Source organism: Myxine glutinosa, chromosome 4 (assembly GCF_964187855.1).
Source record: "Myxine glutinosa chromosome 4, kmMyxGlut1.1, whole genome shotgun sequence".
Classification (NCBI taxonomy): domain Eukaryota; kingdom Metazoa; phylum Chordata; class Myxini; order Myxiniformes; family Myxinidae; genus Myxine; species Myxine glutinosa.
Window position 1 is genome coordinate 177,904,945 of NC_136264.1, and position 25,693 is coordinate 177,930,637.

At 44.2% G+C, this 25,693-nt stretch overlaps 1 protein-coding gene across 2 annotated transcripts; it reads left to right on the plus strand.

Moving 5' to 3' along the window:
• Positions 1–1,426: 1,426 nt before the first annotated feature.
• LOC137425519 (cell adhesion molecule 3) lies at positions 1,427–25,489 on the plus strand. 2 transcript variants are annotated; one of them, XM_068114034.2, is made up of 10 exons: positions 1,427–1,618; positions 12,130–12,279; positions 14,125–14,280; positions 18,082–18,219; positions 18,330–18,476; positions 18,579–18,669; positions 18,979–19,154; positions 19,265–19,297; positions 21,255–21,365; positions 23,975–25,489. In XM_068114034.2, exons 1-10 carry the CDS (start codon positions 1,567–1,569, stop codon positions 24,085–24,087), a joined length of 1,167 nt encoding a protein of 388 aa, XP_067970135.2. In that variant the 5' UTR covers positions 1,427–1,566; the 3' UTR covers positions 24,088–25,489. The 2 variants fall into 2 exon arrangements, with proteins under 2 accessions (XP_067970135.2, XP_067970136.2); XM_068114035.2 differs by having other exon boundaries at positions 1,476–1,658.
• The last annotated feature ends 204 nt before the right edge of the window (positions 25,490–25,693 follow it).

Consider the following 25,693-nt stretch of genomic DNA (forward strand, 5'->3'; position numbering starts at 1 on the left):
AATGGTGCTTCTCTTTCCTTGTTGTGTCGGACACCAACGATGCACGAATCTCTTCACTGTGTTGAGCATTGGAAGCTCTGACAAGACAAGTACAATGTGCTCTTTTGTTGAGTTTACACGACTCTGGTTTTCAATGTTTGGACCGTGTCCACGAATCATTTCAACAGGTGCATTGGGGGATGGAGGATCTGCATCGCTTTCACCTGTTCAAATGATCCAGTAACTCGGACTTGTCATCAAAATGTGTTTTCCTACAACATGTGCTGCCCCGACTACTTTGATTTCATCTGTGTCCATATTGTCTACACGTGTGCATTTGATGACATCTCCAATATGTCCTTGTCAAACATTAATAACACAAGCAAATGATCTACCTTGTTGGGCGTGCGTGTGTGTGTGTTTGTGTGTGCACGTGTGTTTGTGTGTGCGTGTGTGTTTGTGTGCGTGTGTATGTGTGCGTGCGTGTGCGCGCGCGTGTGTGTGTATGTGTGTACGTGTATGTGTGTACGTGTATGTGTGTGTGTATGTGTATACGTGTGTTTGTGTGTGTGCGTGTGTGTTTGTGTGCGTGTGTGTGTGTGTATGTGTGCGTGCGTGTGCGCGCGTGTGTGTGTGTATGTGTGTACGTGTGTGTGTGTATGTGTATACGTGTGTTTGTGTGTGTGCGTGTGTTTGTGTGTGTATGTGTGTGTGTGTATGTGTGTGTACGTGTGTGTATGTGTACGTGTGTGTATGTGTATGTGTGTACGTGTGTGTATGTGTACGTGTGTGTATGTGTGTGTGTGTGCATGTGTGTGTATGTGTACGTGTGTGTGTACGTGTGTGTATATGTGTGTACGTGTGTGCGTGTTTGTGTGTGCGTGTGTTTGTGTGTGTATGTGTATGTGTGTGTGTACGTGTGTGTATGTGTACGTGTGTGTATGTGTACGTGTGTGTATGTGTACGTGTGTGTATGTGTACGTGTGTGTATGTGTATATGTGTACGTGTGTGTATGTGTGTGTGTGTGTATGTGTGTACGTGTGTTTGTGTGCGTGTGTTTGTGTGCGTGTGTTTGTGTACATGTGCGCACAACACTTTCACACGAAACAAAAGCATTATCACCAAGGCGGGACTTACTATATGAGCTAAGAAAGTTTGTGCTGACTATCACACGACAATTAACTTTTATGAATCAATCACAAAGTCAAAGTTGATATCAAACTGTAAATGGTCCCCGATGATCTTTCGCAGCACGTCCAGATTGCACCACGTGCTTATGACGTAAACAAAGTTTTAAGTTTACACGAACTCACGTCCTCGCAATGTCACGAAGTGTTACCTCTTTATAGACAAAGAACGTACTTTGTAAATGTAATTATACCGATTCGGTCTTGGTTTCCGACCATTTAACAGATGTATACCTGCACAGGTGAATCGAAGCCACACCCACTTCCGCTGCTTTTCAAACCGCCAGTGTCTGTTCCTCCCCTCGCTCCGTCTCCCATTGTCCTGCATTCTCTCCTCCGTGGGAATCCCGATCTGCGGGACCTGGTGCGTTGAGGACGTCGTACGATTCCGCCCTGGTGATGTGGACGCCCTTGCTCACCGCTGTGTGTCTTTCTCTCTGCGCCGGTGAAGGTGAGGATCCATTATGATTGGGAAGAGGAGGATTGGAAATGTGGGTGCGGTGAGCAACGGGCACACGGGAATGTCTCTGTCTGTAAACCATATTATCCTTGCTTACCTTGTATACACACACACACACACACACACACACACACACACACACACACACACACACACACACACACACACACACACACACACACACACACACACACACACACACACACCTATTGCGCACACCTATTTATACGTGCTGTCGGTGCTGTTATTCCGTACTTGTGCTACTCTGTTATAATGTGGTGTGAAGGGTTATTTCGTGAGAGCAATGTTGGGCACATGACACACCCAAAACGATATTAACCAAAGTACAAAAGTGTGGTTTATATTATTTTTGGAGAACACACCTGTAAAAAACACAGTGTGTAAAGTACCAATTGTAAGGAAAGTTTTGGGATCCATCATTCGTTGATATCAAATTTATCTGATCTCTGACCATCAGTTTGGATTCACAGCTGGTCACTCCACCTGGACATGATGTTGCTGTCAGTCATCCTGGGATCTCCTCTCCCTGTCACCACTGGAGTGCCACAAGACTGTTTGGGTCCTGTCCTGTTCCCCATCTTCATCAATGATCTGAATCTCTGGAAAATTCTTTTGAACTCTTTGCTGATGACTCCATCCTCTGCTGTAGCATCTCTCATCCTTCAGATAGGCAGGCAGACTCCATTCTCCGCTGCAGCATCTCTCATCCTTCAGATAGGCAGGCAGACTCCATTCTCCGCTGCAGCATCTCTCATGCATCAGATAGGCAGGCAGACTCCATTCTCTGCTTAGCATCTCGCATCCTTCAGATAGGCAGGCAGACTCCATCCTCTGCTTAGCATGTCACATCCTTCAGATAGGCAGGCAGACTCCATCCTCTGCTTAGCATCTCTCATCCTTCAGATAGGCAGGCAGACTCCATCCTCTGCTGTAGCGTCTCTCATCTTTCAGATAGGCAGGCAAATTCCATCCTCCACTGGAGCATCTCTCATCCTTCAGATAGGCAGGCAGATTACATCCTCTGCTTAGCATCTCTCATTCTTCAGATAGGCAGGCAGACTCCATTCTCTGCTGTAGCGTCTCTCATCCTTCAGATAGGCAGGCAGACTCCATCCTCCACTGCAGCATTTCTCATCCTTCAGATAGGCAGGCAGACTCCATTCTCCGCTGCAGCATCTTTCATGCATCAGATAGGCAGGCAGACTCCATTCTCTGCTTAGCATCTCGCATCCTTCAGATAGGCAGGCAGACTCCATCCTCTGCTTAGCATGTCACATCCTTCAGATAGGAAGGCAGACTCCATCCTCTGCTTAGCATCTCTCATCCTTCAGATAGGCAGGCAGACTCCATCCTCTGCTGTAGCGTCTCTCATCTTTCAGATAGGCAGGCAGACTCCATTCTCCGCTGGAGCATCTCTCATGCATCAGATAGGCAGGCAGACTCCATTCTCTGCTTAGCATCTCGCATCCTTCAGATAGGCAGGCAGACTCCATCCTCTGCTTAGCATGTCACATCCTTCAGATAGGCAGGCAGACTCCATCCTCTGCTTAGCATCTCTCATCCTTCAGATAGGCAGGCAGACTCCATCCTCTGCTGTAGCGTCTCTCATCTTTCAGATAGGCAGGCAGACTCCATCCTCTGCTTAGCATCTCTCATCCTTGAGATAGGCAGGCAGACTCCATTCTCTGCTGTAGTGTCTCTCATCCTTCAGATAGGCAGGCAGACTCCATTCTCCATTGGAGCATCTCATGCATCAGATAGGCAGGCAGATTCCATCCTCTGCTTAGCATCTCTCATCCTTCAGATAGGCAGGCAGACTCCATTCTCCGCTGGAGCATCTCTCATGCATCAGATAGGCAGGCAGACTCCATTCTCCGCTGGAGCATCTCTCATGCATCAGATAGGCAGGCAGACTCCATCCTCTGCTTAGCATCTCTCATCGTTCAGATAGGCAGGCAGACTCCATTCTCTGCTTAGCATCTCTCATCGTTCAGATAGGCAGGCAGACTCAATTCTCCACTGCAGCATCTCTCATGCATCAGATAGGCAGGCAGACTCCATTCTCCGCTGGAGCATCTCTCATGCATCAGATAGGCAGGCAGACTCCATTCTCTGCTATGGTGTCTCATCTTTCAGATAGGCAGCAGCAACCTCTACCCTCTGCAGTCCTTGATAGAATAAGGATCGGGTTCAACACTTGGAATGTGTTTTTCAACGCTGGCAAAGCTTGCACTTCACATTTCATTGTCACCGCAAAATGACCGTCTGGCGAACCCACCCATCGCCTTCCTTGACAAACTGTGTGAGTCGGTGCCGTCCGTAAAACTTTCAGACATCACCATTAGACATTATCCACCTATTCTCTTGGCCAAACCACATGTCAGAGTTTGCCTCCAAAGCCAGCCGACGACGAGACATCCTTGGCAAGTCCAAACTTCACACAAAGTAATGGGCCTTCATCCTCAGCCCAATGGGGGTACTGCTCTCTGTTTAGGCTGGCATCCCTGCTACACATCTTGATGCCGCCGTCAGTGTAGACTGTAGATCAATACCTTGAAATCAATGAAGCGGAGTCTCCTACTCTCGCAGATGTCTTTCTTCGACCTCCCGTTTCTGGTCTTGTATCCTCTGTCCTTTCTGTGGTCTGTACCCCCACCCCGATCTCTCCTCCAGGTTTCCCCAGGACATACATTTTGCTAGTAACTCACTCGCTCACCAAAATCCAGGCTCGCTGCTCACCTCCACTCACTTTTCCTCTTTTCTCTCACCTGTGGAGCTAATATCCTCGGGCTGTTCATCTCGAGTCATCCCCCATTTATATTCCTGATTAATTATTTTTTTTCTACCCTCATTAGCCCATCGCTCCTGTTCCAGATTTTTTTTCCCTTCGACCTCCACCCTCTTTTTCCATTATTGTTATTGTTTATTTTAACAGCGTCTAAGGTCTGTTGCGCACAAATCACACACCGACACACGCGGGAGACAACACAGGACTTGACTTTGGACAAACGATGCTACTGAGCTTGGGGAATGTGACGTCACTTCCTCAACCACTCTGGGCAGCAGTGATGCCATCTTTCAGGATGCTGCTTCTCTCTCCGCATTCAACGGGGCAATTAATGAGGAATTTTCTCTTCCACAATTTCCTCCCCCTCACTTAATGGGGTTTGTCCATGCTCGATCCTCGAAATCCTGTAAACTCTGAGCATCAAGCAAGGAAGCAGCATGTACCATGTTTGAAGACTTTGGCATGAACCAGTTGGGGTCGTAATCAAACCGCTCACTTCCCGGACTGGAAGCGGATGCTCCAACCAAAATGGGACCGAGTCTGGTTCACACTTTGCTCTTTCTACTGCTCTCGCTGTTCTGCATTCTGTCTCTCCCACAATCCTCGACTTTGTTATAAAAACAATTAAAAGTGTGAGACGTGTATGTATCGGTGGGTCTGCAGCTGCACATAGACCAACCTTGACACTAGATGCGCAAAATGACCCCGATCACAGTTTGACAAAGTCGTCCAATGTAACCATAGCACTGTTCCACCTGATTTAAGCACGTGTTACTTTTGTATGTCAAAGTTGTCTGGGCCCGTTTGTGTTCGCCCACATTAATCGTGGTATGAGCGACTATGTTACAAAGCATACGGGTTTGACGAGCACACACAACCAACCACCCCAGGGTGTGGTTCGAAAAAAATTGTCTACTTTGACCACAAGTCAAATTTGTGCCTTGAAAGTCCAAGGTAGACGATCTACTGCAATCTATATCGAGCAATCGATGGCGCTCTATAAAGCATGACACTGCTAAATTATAAATAAATAAAAATCTGTTTTTAACCCAAATGCATTTTTAACCTACAAAATGTCAAAATGTCTGAGACCAAATTTTTTACTTTGCAAACCACTGCCTTCAGGGATTGTCTCGATTCCCCTGAGCCACATCCATTCAGACACGTTCGGTGTCTTGTCGAGTGACATATCTGAACTGCCCAAACAAACACGACGAGCTATTGCAGCGGTGGGTGTATCAATGAGTGAGTGAGGGAGTGTGCACTGGTTCTCAGATCTACTGTAATCTCCGTACTCCCCTGAAGCTCTGCATTATGAAACGCTCTGCCTTGTTACTGGTGTTGTCTTGATTGTGCATTTTGTTTTTGTTTTTTCGATTGTGCATGTACAAGCCTGTTTGATCGGCCGAGGCTGTTTATTCCTGATACGTGAACTCCTCTGCAACCCATGCCTACAGAGAAAGGGGTTTTGGAACACCGGCCGCATTTTCCATCCAATCATAACATATCCATGGGAAGGTGCCACTTCCATCCAATCATAACATATCCATGGGAAGGTGCCACTTCCATCCAATCATAACATATCCATGGGAAGGTGCCACTTCCATCCAATCATAACATATCCAAGGGAAGGTGCCACTTCCATCCAATCATAACATATCCATGGGAAGGTGCCACTTCCATCCAATCATAACATATCCATGGGAAGGTGCCACTTCCATCCAATCATAACATATCCAAGGGAAGGTGCCACTTCCATCCAATCATAACATATCCATGGGAAGGTGCCACTTCCATCCAATCATAACATATCCATGGGAAGGTGCCACTTCCATCCAATCATAACATATCCATGGGAAGGTGCCACTTCCATCCAATCGTAACATATCCATGGGAAGGTGCCACTTCCATCCAATCATAACATATCCATGGGAAGGTGCCACTTCCATCCAATCATAACATATCCATGGGAAGGTGCCACTTCCATCCAATCGTAACATATCCATGGGAAGGTGCCACTTCCATCCAATCGTAACATATCCATGGGAAGGTGCCACTTCCATCCAATCATAACATATCCATGGGAAGGTGCCACTTCCATCCAATCGTAACATATCCATGGGAAGGTGCCACTTCCATCCAATCGTAACATATCCATGGGCAGGTGCCCCGATGTTGAAAGTTTTGCGTCGCTCGCTCGAGCGGTTGCGGAGAAAACGAACTTAAAAGCGAATAAAGGTGGAAAGGTTTAGGCCTTCGCCGACGTTCCACAACATGGACGAGGATGGTTGTGGACACCTTCTACTAGCATTAAAATACTGTACCTGGAAAGTCGTTTATTATTGGTAACAAATTTTATAATTTCGAGCTCGTGTCTAAACCATGTATCAACAACAACGGCACTCAGTAGAGAGCATACCTCCGCCAGGTGAACAGTTTACGTTTTGTATCCCAGAGTAGATAAGAAAATCACAATACAGAATCACATTTAATCAAAATCATCCGTCCACAACTTTTTGAGATATCCTGCTTTGTATCGTTTTTGGCCCTATCTCCCAAAGGTGAAGAATCGCTTAAAAGATTCTACTAGCCGGATCCGGATCTTCACCAAAATGTAATCGATTCTTCCTTGTCACACACACTGACACACAATCTGGCCACCAAGTTTCGTCCAACTCCATCCATAACTTTTTCAGATATCCTGCTATGTATCGTTTTTGGCCCTATCGCCCAATGGTGAAGAATCTCTTAAGAATTCCAGTTGCCGGATCCGGATCTTCCCCAAAATCTATTAATTTCGTCCTTGTCACATACGCTACATCTCTGCCAAGTTTCGTCCAAATCCGTCCATAACTTTTGAGATATCCTGCTATGTATCGTTTTGGCCCTATCTGCCAATGGTGAAGAATCACTTAAAAGATTCTACTAGCCGGATCCGGATCTTCACCAAAATGTAATCGATTCTTCCTTGTCACACACACTGACACACAATCTGGCCACCAAATTTCGTCCAACTCCATCCATAACTTTTTGAGATATCCTGCTATGTATCGTTTTTGGCCCTATCTCCCAATGGTGAAGAATCTCTTAAGAATTCTAGTAGCCGGATCCGGATCTTCCCCAAAATCTATTAATTTCGTCCTTGTCACATACGCAACATTTCTGCCAAATTTCGTCCAAATCCGTCCATAACTTTTTGAGATATCCTGCTATGTATCGTTTTTGGCCCTATCGCCCAATGGTGAAGAATCTCTTAAGAATTCTAGTAGCCGAATCCGGATCTTCACCAAAATCTAATCATTTTGTCCTTGTCACATACTCTTGTCACATTGCCTGGTGTTGGCTTAGCGGTTCGGGTGCCGGCTTGGGATCCTAGGATCCTGGATTGAATCCCGCTCGATCGCTGAATTAACGCCAGGGTGGTTGACTCAGCCCGTCATCCTTCCGAGGTCGTCAAATTGAGTACCAGTTCACTGGTAATTCCCTGTGTGTCACAAGAGGAGACTAACAGGGTTGGCGGCAGGAAGGGCATCCGGCCGTAAAACATTGCTTCAAAAAGGGGACCACGGTGCCCGAAAAAGGCCAACCCCTGCTCTGCGGGGAAAAATGACCTCTAAAGGTGGTTATTCTTTCTTTCTACATACATTACATCTCTGCCAAATTTAGTCTGAATCCATCCACAACTTTTTGAGATATTTTCTTCACAAACGGACAGACAGACAGACAGACAGACAGGGGTGAAAACATAACCTCCATGCACCTTTGGTGGCGTAGGTAATGAGCTGGTGGCTTGTTCCTCTGGTGAAGGTGTTCCACAGTTCAGGATATTTTCCTTGTTTGTCTTTTTCTTGCGAGAGGATAATTGTTTTTCGGTGTTCACTGTCATTTTGTGAAAAGTCCAAATCGACAGTCTGAAGTTATAGAAGGCAGACCCAGAGTAAAATGTGATTGTTATTTGCATCATCTCGGAAATATTTTTCAGAGAAAGTTTAGCTTCCCTCTCGACTCCTTCCACCCGTACCAGGAGTTATGAAAAGGTCAATTCTGAAATTCATGAAGGTCATTCTGAGGTCGGCCGATATGTAGGCTGAAGACTGTTTTCTTTGTTCCAGAGATTATTCTGTTGTTGAGTTGCTCTTGCAGGTATGCTTTGGCTTTTGCCATTTCACACATACGCGTTGCTGTTTCTCCTTGACGAGGCGTTCTAAGTCAATGACGTTGTGTGCATGGGCAGGAAAGGTGTACGAGCGTTAGTTTACCAGGAAACTTGGACACAGGAGGAGACCATCATGCTTCTGCTTTATCCACACCCCATTCATGTAACCTGTTTATTATTTATCGATGGACAACTGGAGGGAGGGAGGAGAGAACGAGAAGGTAAAGGTAAAGGTAAAGGTAGAGGTGAAGAAGTGAGGCAGGCACAAACATGTCACTAGGGCTTCTTTTGTTGTTACCCCACGCACTCGAAGCGTAAAGCGGGGTTAAGCAATTGGTTCACGTCCGTCTGTCTTATCGGCTTATGATTGAGGAACAACTTATTTAAATTGAATGTTATATTTTGAACACAAATAGGAAAATGAATAATAAGACAAGTTTTCCGTTTAACAGTACTTTGGCTCTGAATGTGTCCCGATCGCACATGCAGATAGGAGTGAGATCATATTCTTGCCTGACAGTCGAACAAAATAAAAAATCAGTCCAAACAGAAAACATTGTTTTTTGGATGTTATAAAGAACACAAACAACAGGCATGAATAACTAATGTAACATGCTACATAGAGTGGTGAAATAGACACTGGGTAAAAGCCAGAATTAATTAATCTATACAACTTCAAACCTCTTTAAACCTCTATTTAAATTTAATATATACTTTGAGCCTGGAGAACACAAATTGCATTCATAATACTTCCAATAACCACGCCATATATTGTTACGGACGCGGTGTTTGGGGTTCACCACCACACGAAGGGGATTTCCCGGACTCCTCCCGACCACCGGCCCTGCAGGATAAGTCCCATGCTGCGGATAAGTCCATGGCTTGTCAGGTTGTCAAGCAACTATGGACACCGAATGATACCTTCAAACCTGGCAGGGTCCTTGCTCTTACAAGCGCATCAACTTTCCGGTGGTTTGGCAATGCCAATTGAGGTGCATACCCTCAGTGCGCACCAATCAATTTATTAGGTACGGCTGAGCAGAACTGCGAATCCACACTTGGCTATTTGTATGAGTGATCGGTGGGGGGTGGGGGAACGTCCTGGCTATTTATTTGCACACACTAAATTGAGCCAGCAGATGGAATTAGCTGAAACGGGCAGGATGGAAAACAATTTGCCAAATCAAATGAGGCACGCATTTTACAAGCACATTAGAAATCGTGAAACGTGTATGTACAGGCACATCGACCAATCGAGAAAGGCACAAAAGAGCAGATTCTAACCCTTAGCATGAATTTCTTCTTCTACAGTCACAGGGTGAAGGATGAAGTAATATTGATCACATTTGCATTTGATAAGACCCACTCGTAGACATCAAACCACTAAACGCGTATACAATCACCCAGGCCTCAGAACCAATCTAGTCGTTATACCCCCTCATGGGCAGCTATGTCCTTCTACTAGCCGGATCCGGATCCTTCCAAAGATACAGTGACCAAAACTGCACAGAATATTCTAGATGAGGCCTCATTCAATTCCTGTAGTGTTAGCCCTACCTCTTTTTATTTATCATTTATCCCCATACAATTACAGTCTAAAACCCTGTTTGCTTTACCTATAGCTCCTAGACATTGTACTGTCTGTTTAGCTCCCATATCTATTACCACCCACAGATCGTTCTCCCATGTGACACGCTCCCAGATTGCCTCTTGCATCATATTATCTCTATTTTCATTATTCTTACCCTTCCCCAGCATCTTACATTTATTGTATTACAAGCTGAAAGCACCGGGCATTGCCCGGGTTCTTTTTGAATGAATTTGCTACGATAATTCAGCTTTTACTTGCGGCCGTAGACGATTGACTACCATAATTCAGCTCAGCTTTTAATTGTGAAATGGGCCCAGCTCGGCCGAGGTGGGCCTCGACCGGCCTCGCCACCTAGCCTATAACTTTCCGGGGGCCCGTCCCAACGTTTTTGGTTCTTTTTGAATGAATTAACTACTATAATTCAGCTTTTACTCGTGGCCGTAGAAGATTGACTGCTATAATTCAGCTCAGCTTTTAATTGCGAAATGGGCCCAGCCTGGCCGAGGTGAGTGGGCCTCGACCGGCCTCGCCACCTAGACTAAAACCTTCCCGGGGACTGTCCCGACATTTTTTATATTGGAGGTATCTTCCTATCTTTCACCGTTCAAGAGATTAGCTTGCGCAGACAAACAAACAAACAAAAACTTTCTTTTATATACAGTCATGTGAAAAAGTAAGTACACCACATGTAAAGTTTTGACTTTTTCAACATATTTCAACATACAGCTATTTGATCTTCAATTCAACAATATTGACAGGTAAAGGTGATATAAATATCATGAAACATTTACATTTTGTAGTCCATTGTATAATTTAAATAAACATAAATGCAAATTTCGCATGTGGAAAAAGTAAGTACACCCCTACATTTATCACTACTTCAAATACCTAAAATTAGAATCAGGTGCACCAGCTCAGGTGCAAATGATTAGAACATCGTTAGAGAGGATTTTGGAGGAACCTGTCTTATTTAAACCTCAGACATTTAGTTTGGTTTGCTCTTTGTTGTTGAAGTGTGCGGCGTCACCATACCTAGATCAAAAGAGCTCTCTGAGGCCTACAGAAAGAAGGTTATAGATGCCTACGAGTCTGGGAAGGGATTTAAAAACATCTCCAAACAATTTGAAATCAATCGTTCGACTGTCCGGAAGATCATCTAGAAGTGGAGAAGATTCGCAACAACTGCCAACTTGTTCATTCCTAACCCTTAAAATGCATGTTGTTGTTGTTGTGGAAGGATGACAGACTGAGTCAACCCCCCTGGCGTTAATTCAGCGATCGACCGGGATTCGAACCCAGGATCCTCGGATCCCAAGCCGGCACCCTAACCACTAAGCCAACACCAGGCTATATTTATTGTACTTTATTATTGGATAATTAATTATGGATACATTTCCTGCAAGCAACCCCACACCTTCTGTCCAAAGACGCGGCATGACGTCACAAACTGAGAGGAATCTGCACGGTTGCTGTATTTGTAACGGACAATTCCATGTAAGAATACGTTTTCAGTAACCAAACTGTCGAACTTGCTCGTTTTCTCAAGTCCTGCTGGACTTCAATCCTTCATCAAACCCTAATCTATTTCAGTCGTACGTCATATAAAAAAAAAAATCTAAATATGTAAACGAATCGATGCAACGACTGAGAATCTTAAATCCTTTGAAAAAGCGAAATCTCTTTGATACAATGGACAGTAGAGCCTGAACTCATGATGTGCAAATTGTGCATCGTATAACGTGCCGTTGAACGGCTTGCGTGCCAGATATACATGTGCTCGAGAAATGCTGTGGGTTAATGTTATCATTTGTTAAAGCGGATGTTCTGGGAACGTCTTATTCCATGCTGATCATGATCAATTGTACTAAAGATAATTTATGTGCTGTATGTGCAAAAGATAAGTGTAAAAGTGCTGCCCCCCTAACCCCTGTCCCCCCACCTTTCAGAGGATGAGCTGTTGATAGTGAAAGGTGGTTCTGCAATCGTTGGAGGAATGATTCAGCTCGATTGTTGGAGCAAAGTGGCCCAGGATACAATGAGTGTGCTGGTGTGGAAGAAGGAACCGAGCCAATCTCTCTTTTTCAAAAACCAGACGGGTGAGCGTAAGAAATCTGTGAAATGAATGCATTATATTCAGCAGGAAAGGTAGAGTAATATGACAAACTTTTTAACAATTGGATTTCTACAGGGCAGCACCTCCACCCTATGCAGGCAGAGTGTAGGCCTCATGGTAATGTGGAGTTAAAATGTTTCTCTTTTCCACTGTAATGGGCAAACAAAGCCTTGTGTCGGTTTGCAAAGCGAGTCGTAGGCCTGAAGCCTACCGTATAACTTCTGACTCAATGGGTCAGTGTACTACATGATACCAACCCCTACCTTCAGAGCACCAGGATGATATTTTGCACTCGTATCATATTCTGTTGGGAAGGCAAAGTAGACGAGATAACATAGACATGTATGCTACCTCTGAATTATTGTGTAAGCTCGAGGAGAGAAATAAGCAAAGAAAGTCCAGGAGTGAATAAAATGAGGGAATGTAGGATCAGCAAAAACAAACACACTACCAGTCAAAAGTTTTAGAACACCTCAATGTTTCCAGTTTTTATTGAAATTTACCCTCGTGGCATTCTTTCTACAATGGAAATCAAATATTGTTCGGGAAGTTCTTCCCAACACTGTTGCAGAAGTTCCCACAAATGTGTTGCACTTCAAGGTTGCTTTGCTTTCTCCCTTCTGTCCAGGTCATCCCAAACCAGCTCGATGGGGTTTAAGTCTGAAGATGTGCTGGCCATTCCATGATTTGAAGCCTACCGTCTTGTTCTTTTCCTCGAAGGTAGTTTTGACATAGCCTGGAGGTGTGTTTAGGGTCATTATCTTGCTGTAGGATGAACCCCTGACCAACTAGGCGTATACCAGAGGGTATTGCATGGCGCTGCAAAATGCTGTGGTAGCCCTTTTTGGTTCAGGGTGCCAGTCACTCTGTGCAAGTCGCCTACTCTGGATCCAGCAAAAGAGCTCCAGACCATCACGCTTCCTCCTCCATGTTTGACAGTTGGTGTCGCACACTGAGGAACCATCCTTTCGCCTACTCGACGGCGTACAAAAACCCTGCGTGATGAACCAAAGATTTCAAATTTTGATTCATCAGTCCATAATACCTTCTTCCAGTCTTCACTAGTCCACTGGTGGTGCTTTATGGCCCAGGCAACCCTCTTTTTCTTATTTTGCCATCTTAGCAATGCTTTCTTACTGCCACTCGACCTGTCAAACCTGCAGCTCGAAGTTTTCTCTTCACAGTTGAACCTGAGACTTGCTTACTTCGACCAGTGTTAAGCTGTGCTTGAGGCTGTTGTCCTGTGAGCCACCTATCACACAAGCTGTTGACTCACAGAAACTTGTTTTCTGATTCTGTTGTGGAGTTGGGTCTGCCAGACCTCTTCCTGTCAGAGTTTCCTCCAGTTTCCAATATACTACTTCCTGCTGTGTAATATTGTCCAAATAATGCTTCAGAGGGTGTAATAACATTCTGTTCCAATACTGCTTTTAAACAGACAGGGGGTTTGTAATGAAGTGATCAGCAGAGGTTGGGACACCTGTAGGAATTGTTTGCATCAACTTTCAAGGCTTCATTTACTTACATTGCTGCAGAACAGCTGTAAGTTGTTAACCCATTACTTGTTCCCTGAAGAAGGCCGTTTTTTACATTATAACTGTGCAATTTACATTATTTTCCCGTTTTTGCTAACCTAAACTTTTTTTCTTTTTTTTTTTTTACCTCGAGCAGTTTGCTGCTTACCTTTGTACCATTTCAGGTTATTCACTGGCCATTAAACTGCATAAATTTCAATAAAAACTAGAAAAATTGAGGTGTTCCAAAACGTTTGACTGGTAGTGTATGTGATGATTATTTTATGCTATTAACCTCCTGTTTAATCCCTCAGCGATGACAGATCCACGATTTAAATTGGTGTCATGGCAGCCACATCGATCCATCATTTCAATTCAAAGGCTGAAAGCGGAGGATCATGGGATTTACACGTGCACAGATTATGGGAGAAAACTTCCTCTCGCCCGTTCTGCAAGTGTCAATGTTTGGGGTATGGATGCCTTCACACACACAGACACCCACACACACACACACACACACACACCCACACAGAGACACACCCACACAGAGACACACACACACAGAGACACACACACACAGAGACACATGCACACACACACACACAGACACACACACACACAGACAGACACACACACACACACACACAGAGAGACACACACACACAGAGACACACACACACACACAGAGACACACACACACACAGACACACACACACACATACACACAGACACACACACACACAGACACACACACAGACACATACACACAGACACACACACACACAGACACACACACACACACAGAGACACACACACACAGAGAGACACACACACACAGAGAGACACACACACACAGAGACACACACACACAGAGACACACACACACAGAGACACACACACACAGAGACACACACACACAGAGACACACACACACAGAGACACACACACACACAGACACACACACACACACAGACACACACACACACACAGACACACACACACACACAGACACACACACACAGAGAGAGACACACACACACACAGACACACACACAGAGAGACACACACACAGAGAGACACACACACAGAGAGACACACACACAGAGAGACACACACAGAGAGACACACACACAGAGAGACACACACACAGAGAGACACACACACAGAGAGACACACACACAGAGAGACACACACACAGAGAGACACACACACAGAGAGACACACACACAGAGAGACACACACACAGAGAGACACACACACAGAGAGACACACACACAGAGAGACACACACACAGAGAGACACACACACAGAGAGACACACACACAGAGAGACACACACACACAGAGAGACACACACACACAGAGAGACACACACACACAGAGAGACACACACACACAGAGAGACACACACACAGAGAGACACACACACAGAGAGACACACACACAGAGAGACACACACACAGAGAGACACACACACAGAGAGACACACACACAGAGAGACACACACACAGAGACACACACAGAGAGAGACACACACAGAGAGACACACACACAGAGAGACACACACACAGAGAGACACACACACAGAGAGACACACACACAGAGAGACACACACACACACACACAGCCACACACACACACAGCCACACACACAGACACACACACACACACACACACACACACACAGAGACACACAGACAGACACACACTTGGAGACCTGGGAGGGCTCCGTTCCACCTTCTGAAACCTGCATATGGAGATACCAATCAATGACAGATTCCATCCTCTGCTTAGTATATCACTGGCTACTTCATGCGTGCACTTCATTTACAGTTCATATATGGCAACATGCTGTAATTGAAAATTCGTTCAGATCCATGATATTGTTATACTTCTGGTCTAGGGGATAAAATGGGGGATATATTATATTTTCATAGTAAGAGTGTTGTAATTCCTACAAACGATGAAATGTTTCGAGCATGTGTTTAGAAAGACTTGGTCCCCCACCACCACCACCCATGTCTGTATCTATACCCTGTCTCCCCACCGCCTCCGACATTATTGAGCCTTCCCGTCGTTTATCTGTCCTTGTATGGAATTTCTTTTAGCTAAAAGCCAATTGGCGTGGCCAGCGATCGTGAGCCCATCGGACGGGCTGGTAAACGAGCCCATAAATTGGCATCTGTCCATTGTGTGGAATTTTCCTCCCCTGCCAGCCAATGGACGCACTCCATAAATGATCACCTGCCCGGCTGCGCCAGCCAATGGACGTGCACCACGGACAGTTTGGTTCACTCGACCCTAATCGGATTGATCAAGCGATTGTCGATCGTCGAGGTACTCGCTCATCTCGAGGACCGGAAATCTGCACGGTAATGCGGTTCTGGACACAGGACCTGGCTGGAGGCCTCAGACGGGGGACTGTAGTGGTCATTTTGACACGACCGTCAAATTCAAACTGCCAACCGGGATGGTCTGACGGCTGCAACAATACTTACTATATACGTTGTGTTCCTTCTCAGTTGTACTTTCACAAGTACGTCGAATCAATCTCTGTCAGTTTTCTATTCCAAATGATATTTTCATTACCTCTGCCACCAAAGGTGAACTGAGGCTATGTTTTCACCCCTGTCTGTTTTTGTCTGTGAGCAGGATATCTCAAAGTGATGGAAGTATCTAAATTTGGACTAAATTTGATGACAGGTTGGGTGTGTGACAAGGATGGATTGATTAAATTTTGGTGAAGATCTGGATCCAGATCCAAGGATTTTTAAAAAGTGATTATTCACCATTGAGAGATGGTTTTGATGGATTGAGAGAACAACAAGCATCTTAAGGCCATTTTCCCTGCTAGAGCAGGGGTTAGCCTTGCGGTCCCCATGACGAGCTTCTCCATTTTGCCCTATTTTCTGTATCTCCCCTTGTTAACCCCCTTGCCCGCATTTCTTCTTCCACCATCTTTAGCCAAGTCTTTCTCGGTCTTCCCCGTCCTCTACTTCCTTCTACATTCATTTCCATCACTCTTCTCAACCAGTCACTTTCATCCTTCCTCAACACATGACCAAACCATCTCCACCTGTTTCTCTTCTCAGCATCAATCACAGGCTCTATTCCCATAATCTTTCGCAATTCATCATTTGTCTTCCTCTCTCTCAACGATACTCTGCACATCCACCGAACCATTCGCATTTCCACCCTTTCCAGCCTTCGTTGCTGCTCTACGTTCATTACCCATGTCTCGCTCCCATAAATCATAACACTTCTCACACATGCAGCATACACCTTTCCCTTCAGCTTCAACGACACTCCCCTCCTCGTCAGCACGCCACTCAGTTCCCGAAACGTCTTCCATGCACATCTCACTCTAGTAACCGTTGCCGAGTCTGATCCACCTTCTCCATTCAGCATGTCTCCGAGGTAGCAAAATGTTTTCACACCTTCCAGCTTCACGCCGTCTCCAAGATCCAACTCAACATTTCCTCCATCTGCAGCTCCCTCTGTGCACACCTTACATTTGAATGTAGCTGCCACACTGGTTAATGACCCTCTCAAACCACTACATTTTTGATGAACCCACTCAGCGCACATTGTACATTGAATGGAGTTCACTCCGACACCCTTCCTGCACACAGCACAGGGCCACTTCCCAGTTATTTCCACCTCACCACATGCTTTACCACTTGCCATCACCTTCGTCTTTCCGATATTCACCTTCACTTTCAATAATTTGTAATAAATGTTTTAAAATGTAATAGTTTTATTGTATTCTCAATAGATTTTGGGGGCAGAATGGTGCTGATATGTCCCGTATGAATGTGGTGCGTTCATACATAGTTAATTTACGTTGAAAAATTTTTTTAAAATTCTTTTTGGCTGAGTCTTGTACTGTGTTTCTGATACAGTATGCTTTGAGTACTAACGTGCAGGTCCTTGAGGGATGATGAGTGAGCACCACTTCCTGCTTTATTTATGAATGCACGTAATAATTGCTTGGCATTGATATAATGCTATTCCAAAATGGCAAGCTCTATTGCTCTGTCATTTCTTCAAAACCCTAGTCTTTGAATCGCTGAACACATGGTTACCATTTGCAATTAAATTGACAAAATGCGGTTCATTCCTGTATGCCTCGTATAAATGTGAGGCTGGCTCTTGTTTAAAGATCAAAGAGAAAACTCTTACCTTGTTCTTTGCCCTACCCTTTTTTTTTCATCAACCTTTCCTACGTTCATCATGTGCTCCAAACTCTTTCATCCTCTAACACATGCAAAGTACCACCAAGCCAACCAGTTGTGAGTGGCCCTGATAAGCCAATAGAGGAAAACGAACTGATGGAACTTGTGTGCACTAGCCAACAAGGCCGTCCAGCCGCAACAATATATTGGAAGAAAGACGAGCGGAAGCTCCCTAGTAAGTTATTCCTTTCCCTGGTAGTTTATCTTGGATCTTGTTGGTATCCGATGGTTGCCATAACGTCTCGTTTCCTTATTTTGGTTTCCACTCCCTTGCTCCATCTCCAGATGACACGACGCATGTGGATGTGAATGGCACGATCAGCAGCAGTATCAGAATCCTGGTCAATCGTCGTGATGATGGACGTCAGGCAACATGTGTTGTGAATCACATCACCGGTGTGCTGTGGACAAACTGGACTTTGCTAGTTGAGTGTAAGTGTGATGTCTGACACCATGACTCATTCGATGCAATACAGCTTGAACCGTTCAGTGTTATAAATATAGAACCTTTCATCTTTTGACTCCAATCTCTAGATCCTCCAGAGGTGGAGATCTCGAAAACGTATGGGAGCTCGTCTGAGGGAGAGGAGCAGAAGTATGAATGCAGAGCAAAGGGAAGGCCAAGGTCGGAGGGGAATTTATGAGCACACTAGCAGAGTTTGTGTGGGTTTGGGAGGGAAGGACAAAGCAATAAGTGAGTGCAATTATGAGCTGGACAAGAGGAATTGTGGGAAAATGTAGCCAATGAGCATGTTGGTAATAAAATAATGAGTCAATGTCTCGGGTTGGTAAGTAAAGAGAGTCACAAGGACAAGGGGAATGAGGGACATCGATAAATATGCAAAGAACTTTGAGAGTCTTATGTCATGTTTTAAATGAGGAAGAAAAATTAAATAAATCGAATATATGTATTGCTCCCCTCACCTCACCCCAGGCCATCTCCCCCACAGTGGCTTCGTGGTGAAAAATCTCTTTCCACTTCCAATTTTTCAACATTGTCTCACTTCCTGGTCTTGTCAAATCTGTCCATGTCCGACACTGGGCTTTATGTCTGCGTCTCTCGGAATCGACTAGGAGAAACCAGAACCACTTTGAACGTCTCTGTTTCTGGTAAGTTAGACGAGCGGTCGGTCATCGTGCAGGATGGACAGCCGGCCGCCGCAGACCGGAGATGATGCCATTCTGCCTTGAACCCTCTTTCTTCTTTTTTTTACTTTCAGAGCCTCCGAGTGTGGTTGGGACAACTTTAGAAGGTGAGCACGCCAAGGAGGGAAATGACATGCCAATGTAAAATAGATTTGAGTTTTAAAATGAAAATTGATTGTGAGAGCAGTTTCCTTTCCCCAGGATTGCTTGATGATATGATCGCTACATATGGGCCTCGCGCATATTGCACATGCAGTGTGTGGTTGGGAGGGCTGGGAGTGGGCGGAGTTGAAAAATGTCAATTTTTGCATTATTGATACGAGCAAAACGGCCGCATGTTTCTGCTATTAACGTTTGATGGTGCGTACAATGTTTGTAATGTTTTGCTGTTCGGTGTAGACGATAGAGCGGTCGATAAGCTTCCCGATTCTAACCTTGCTTTTAACTAGGGCTGTGCATTTATTTGTCACGAAAGTCTCTAGTTAATTTTAGTAATAGTAATTAGATGTCAAGTTGCAGGATTACCAAAAACAATAATAGTTTACATGTTTGCCATTATATAAGGGGGATCTGCTGTTGCACTATGGAAGGTGCGGGGGAGGAGTGTGTGGGGGGACCTTACCCCACAAAGTCTTGAGAAGAAAGGACATTGGGAGGGTCTGCGAGGAGTAAATTTGATAAAATGCCATAATAGTTTGTCCACGTTACTGCTAAATGGAAGGTTTTGGAAAGTGCCAAGAAGGCAAGTTGTGTTCTCCAGTGTTCAAGTGTACAATTAAATTTAAACAAAATAATATTTTAAAGGTCGTAGAAAAATCCAGTTTATGCAGCTTCTTTTACACCTGCTTATTTAACACGTTACATTAGTTATTCGTGCCTGTTGTTTGCGTCCTTTATGACATCCTTGAGGACAGTACACTTCCTGTTTGGAATGATTTTCAATTTTGTTTGACTGCCAGGCAGACAGACTAAAATCAATTACCTCATCCTCTGCGCATGTGCGATGGGGACGATATTCCGTAGAATTTGCTAAAGTCCAAAGCCATCCACTGACCGGCAGACAGACGAAAATCCTTGATCATACAAAGTCCTTCCTTGGCACACCTAAAGTCCTTTCCACCTACAAGGCTTTCATCTGCAGCTTGATGGATTACTGCTCTCCCCTCTGGGCTGGCTCCCCTGCCTCATCTTGATCAGCTTGACGCTGTGGAAACCAAGGCCTTTAATATTATTGGAATCTTACTTTTACTGAAGCTGAGTCCATAGGCCTATCACTTTGCCATCACAGACAGGTCTGTCGTCTGTCTTCTACCGCCTCCTTTTCTGGTCTTGCACCCTCTGCTTTTTCCGTGCTTTGTCCGCCCCCTCCTGGTTTCTGCAGGGTTGACACGGTCCACCATCAACCCCTTTCTAGTGAAACTCCTTAAATCCAAGATCGCTGCTCACATCCACTCATTTGCTCATCTATGTTTTCCTGCCTGTGGAAGCAACTTCCGCATTCTCTTCAATCTCATTCTTCCCTCCAGGTCTTCAAGACAGCTATTCCCCACCATCTCAGATCGTCCCCAATCCAAAACGATGTTCTTTTTTTACCCTCGTTAACCCTCCCATTCAAATCCTTCCTTCCAAATTTACAGTTTTCCCTCCTGAGATTTCCCTTTTATATTCATCTTGTCCACCCCATGCATCCTCTCCTGACCCCAATTCCTCCCAACAACCATTGGTTTGTCTGCCCCTCTATCTTTCCCTGCGGCTCTGCTGTTGGTGTTCCTCACACTCACCCCCTCCCTCTCTGCTGTTCCTTTTGTCCTATTGCGGCCTGATCCGTCCAGTGTACTAGTACTAGCTCTTCCACGAGCCTACACTATGTATTCAAAAACTGGAGATTATTGTTCAAAATATAACATTTGATTTAAATTAAGTTGTTCTCAATCATAAACTGATGCCTGTGTACAGACAGAGACAGACAAAGTGAACCAATTGCTTAACTCTGCTTTGCTCGTGCGGGATAATAATTAAACATTAACAACTTTTGTTTATTTCTCTTCTGCCCCCAAACTTCAGTATCCACGCATTCCTATATATGGCCACTGGTGGCTGGAGCTATCATCATCTTCCTCATCCTCGTTATTGTCATTTCTCTTGCAACAAATCATTACCTCAAGACCCGTAAAGGTGAGTGAGGCTTCTTTTGTGACTTGCATATGTAACAGTATTTGAAACAAACCCAATACTTTCTCGCAAGTGTAACACAGCTTGGAATTTTTGATATAACAATATAATCTGTTAAGCTCTTGGGGTAAACTGTCAGAAATTCCAAGCAGCAGTTTTTTCAGAGTTCTGGACAAAGGATACCCAGTTCCATGAAAAAATGTTTTTTCTTGTTATTACTGAAAGGATAATGTGCATTTCTATTTAATTACTTTTGGGAGGAACCATGAGATAACAGATGCAGTTCGTTGCGTTTAACTGGCAATTGAGAAATGGGGCAATTTGACCCCTTTAATCCCAACTATTCACTTTACTGTAAAACTGTATTTGAGGTACACTTTGGAGGGAACCAACCATTAGATGGCTCAATCGGAATTCCAAGATCCGATTGAGCTTGGAATCGGAATTCCAAGATCCGATCTTCAGCAAAAATGGTGGAATTTTTGAAACGCGATTCCCCTCTTCCTTTCCCTGCCTTTATTTATTTATTCTCACAACTACCTTCTTCCCTCCTGTGCATCTTATAATGTCAGATAGGTAATTAGATACATAAATTAAATAATCCTTCTATTGATCCTGTGACTCGTCCTTAGCATTTTAATAAATCAAAGCTGTGGTTGCATCTCGTTCCAAATGATAGTTAAATAAATGAAGAAGAAGAATTTCCAAGGTCGTGAACATATCTTGACTTGACAACTATCTCGTTGTTGAACCTTGACAGTATTAGTATATTTCCTTACAAAACCAGGACAAGCTAATGCAGCCATGAAAATGACATTTGGTAAGCTACTGACAAAAAAAAACAAACGTTACGCCTAGGTCCCCCGTCGGTGAAGTGATGAGTTGACAAAGTGGAAGACGCAAGGCGACCATCTTGGATTTTGACGTGGCGACCCAATTTTCAATAGCATTCTTCCTTATGCCTAGATACACCCACACACCAGATTAGAAGTTGGTACTTCGCTTATTTTTCCAAGATATTCCGCTCACAAGGTTCAGACATACATGACGTCAGACATACATGGCGGCGGCCATCTTGGATTTTGACGTGGCGACCTAATATTCAATAGGGTTCTTCCATATGCCTAGTTGCATCCACACACCAAATTTGAATTCGGTCCTTCGCTTACGCATGCACGCATGCACGCACGCACGCACGGACGGACGCGCACACGGACGGAGGGGAAAACCATAGTCCCCCTTTCGCTCTGCCGTGCGACGGGGGACAATAAGCAGGAGCGTTTCATCTCTGCAATGCAAGGGATAATGACTTTGCGTTTGGCTGACTTTTAAAAACAGGTTTTGTCACGCTTGCGTCAAATAAATATTAGGATGGTTTCTTTCATTTTAAAATCAAACCGAGTGTGTGTCAAAGGATGGTGTTCTCTAAGGTATTTACCAGTTGACCAAAGGCAAAGGACAATGATCCCATGTTTCTGAAATCCATAAAGAAAGATTCCCACCTCTTTTGGAATTAAGTAAGTACAGATATTGACAGCAGCGGGGAGGGGGGGAGTGAGTACCAAGAGACGCATGGATATTTCAAAAATTGTGTTTTATTGAGGATGCTATCTGAGAAGTTGGAACAACTGGCTGAATATTTTTTTAATGTACATGATCGGTACTGTGAACACAAGTCGAACCTCGTAAGTGTGCACTTTCAGCTAGGGCCTTCAAAAGGTAAAGCTGAAAATTGACATTTCTAGTTTATTTTAATATCCCATTGTATGAATAGCCACATATGATGAGACGCAGATTGAAATATTCAAACAAATAAATTCAAAGGAGTTGAAAAATTTGCATGTACGTAAAATTTATTTCATGACAGTATCATACTAGAATACGCAATTTGATGTCTGTCTGTCTGACAATTTTTGACCATGATACATTCGGTCGTTACTTGTCCAAACTCCATCAAACTTGACAGGAGGGCTAAGGGTCGGTCACACAATGAAGGTTGTAGCAAATTCATTTACCCCTCTCCCCAAAGGGGTTTTCCCCACCAATGGGGGATGTATGTTGAGGTGTATATCCATGTTAAGATAGTCCATCACATCACCCTATTTAACACGTTACATGAGTTATTCGTGCTTGTCATACGTGTCCATAATGGCATCCTTAAAAACAGTAAGTTCCCTGTTTGGAATGCTCTTCAATGTTGTTTGATGGCCAGGCAGGCAGACGGAGTAAAAAATATCATCGTCATCATCATCTCTATGCACATGTGCGATCGGGACGAATTCTGAGCCAAAGTATGGTAAAACGTCAGACGTATCTTCATATTCATGTTTCGATTCATGTTCAAAATATAACATTCAATTAAAATAAGTTGTTCCTCGGTCATAAACTGGGAAGACGGACGGACATGAACCAATTGCTTAACCCCGCCTTTCACTTCGCGTACGTGGGGTAAAAAGAAAAACAGGAAGTGTGGTGATGATAAACAAAACACTTTTAAGTTTGGCCTTGAAGGAGCAAGGCAGCTTTGGTCAATGTTTGTGGACAGAGCAGATTGTTGAGTATCTACCCTTTCCAGTGTTGAGCTTTGTGCCCTCCCTTTTTCCCGATCCCAGGTAATTACAATACCAATGAGGGGACTTATGAATCTCAAGAAGAGAAGACAGAAATTTTGATCAACAATGGTGACACTGACACCACACACACCAACCGTGAACCCTATGTGTGACCTCCAGACAACCCAGCAATAGATGTTTAATGAAGAACTAGTCTTGCTCATGAAGACTAGTGTCTATGTGCATCAGCAGACAGGTAGAACGATGGATGAATTCAACATGATGTTTATTGAGGTACGGTAACCACCATGGTTGGCAAGAAGCTGACTTTTCGGGTGTTGACCCTTAGACGTAGCAAAACAGTCAACGGAGGGTTATTGTCCAAAACGTCAGCCTCTCGTTGCTTCCCCCGGAAGTTGGTATACTTCAATCAACGCCCAACAGATGTATAATTTTATATTTCATGAAGAATTGAATGCTTTCAAAGAACAATCCACGGACTCGTTTTTCTCCTCTTCTGGAGTACCCTCCTGTATCAGCTCAAATGTCACAAAAAAAGAAGCCTGGAGAGCTTAAATGATGGTTTCCTTGCAGCACTGTACATTGGCTAAATTTGTCCCATGATATTTCAGTAAACCAGAAAAGGTGTTATTATTGACGGCTTTTTAAAGGCAAAGTGGTAGTTGGTGATTTTTTTTTTTAATGATGTATTATTTTCTAAATGTGATAATGATCACAAAGTTTAAGATCATGATATACATGAGCTTGTGAGAAAGAATGCCTCATTTCTGTAACAGAAAAGGAACATCGAGATACCTTACTGAGAGCGAGTCGAGTAACTTGATTATTATGGCGAATGTATTGTTTTTGGTTGTCAGTCCATTTGTCTGTCTGTCAGTCTGTCTGTGCGGAGCAGCTTTTCGTTACCGCGATAACTTGTGAACCGCTGAGAGGATTCCAACCAAATTTGGTAAAATTTTGTATTGTGATGCACAGACGCATTGATTAGATTTTGGCGTCAAATGTCATGTTACCTTTGGTGGAGGCATATTCATTGATGGATTCACAACAAATTATATTTTGTAGTTTTGTTGGGATATTATTTACAAATGTAAATGTGTAGGTGTCATCAGAAAGATGGCTGCAAGTTTGGGGTTTTGATCAATGGGTATCCATGTTCCGCATGGATGATTTTAAAACATTTGATGGATGAGCATTTATAGCCAACAGCGATGCCTAAATTGATATCCAAATGATTGCCCTGGTGCACCGCACCCTGGGGTCTGTGTCAGTTTTTAAACAAGCATGGTATTCTAAGTTTTGGATAACCTCACTATTCTTGCTGTATCCTATTCTGCTTTGTCCCTACTCTGTGGACAAAGCAATGATGTTGCCAAAGCAGTCTTATGCAAGGGTTATGCGGAGTGGTGTGCCAGATAATTTTCCAGCAGTCACTCAGGGCAGGAGGTGAACTTGTTCAGAGTATCGGTGAATCACCTGGTCAGTTGTTGGGAGGTCAGTTATTCGAATCCCAATCGAGTCATACGAAAGACTGATTAAAAAAAGGAAATGGTACGCGCTGCTTGATGTTCATCATTTTAAAACGATAGAGCATGGACAAACTGCTGCAAAGACAATGGCAAACCACCCAGTATAACCCCTGCCAAGAAACTGCTTCGGCAGCAACAAAACTCTGTAAAGAGTATAGTACAGTTAGGGGCGTATGGTTTTGGTTCCGTCCGTCCATGCATCCACAACCATATCTCGGAGATGTCTGGA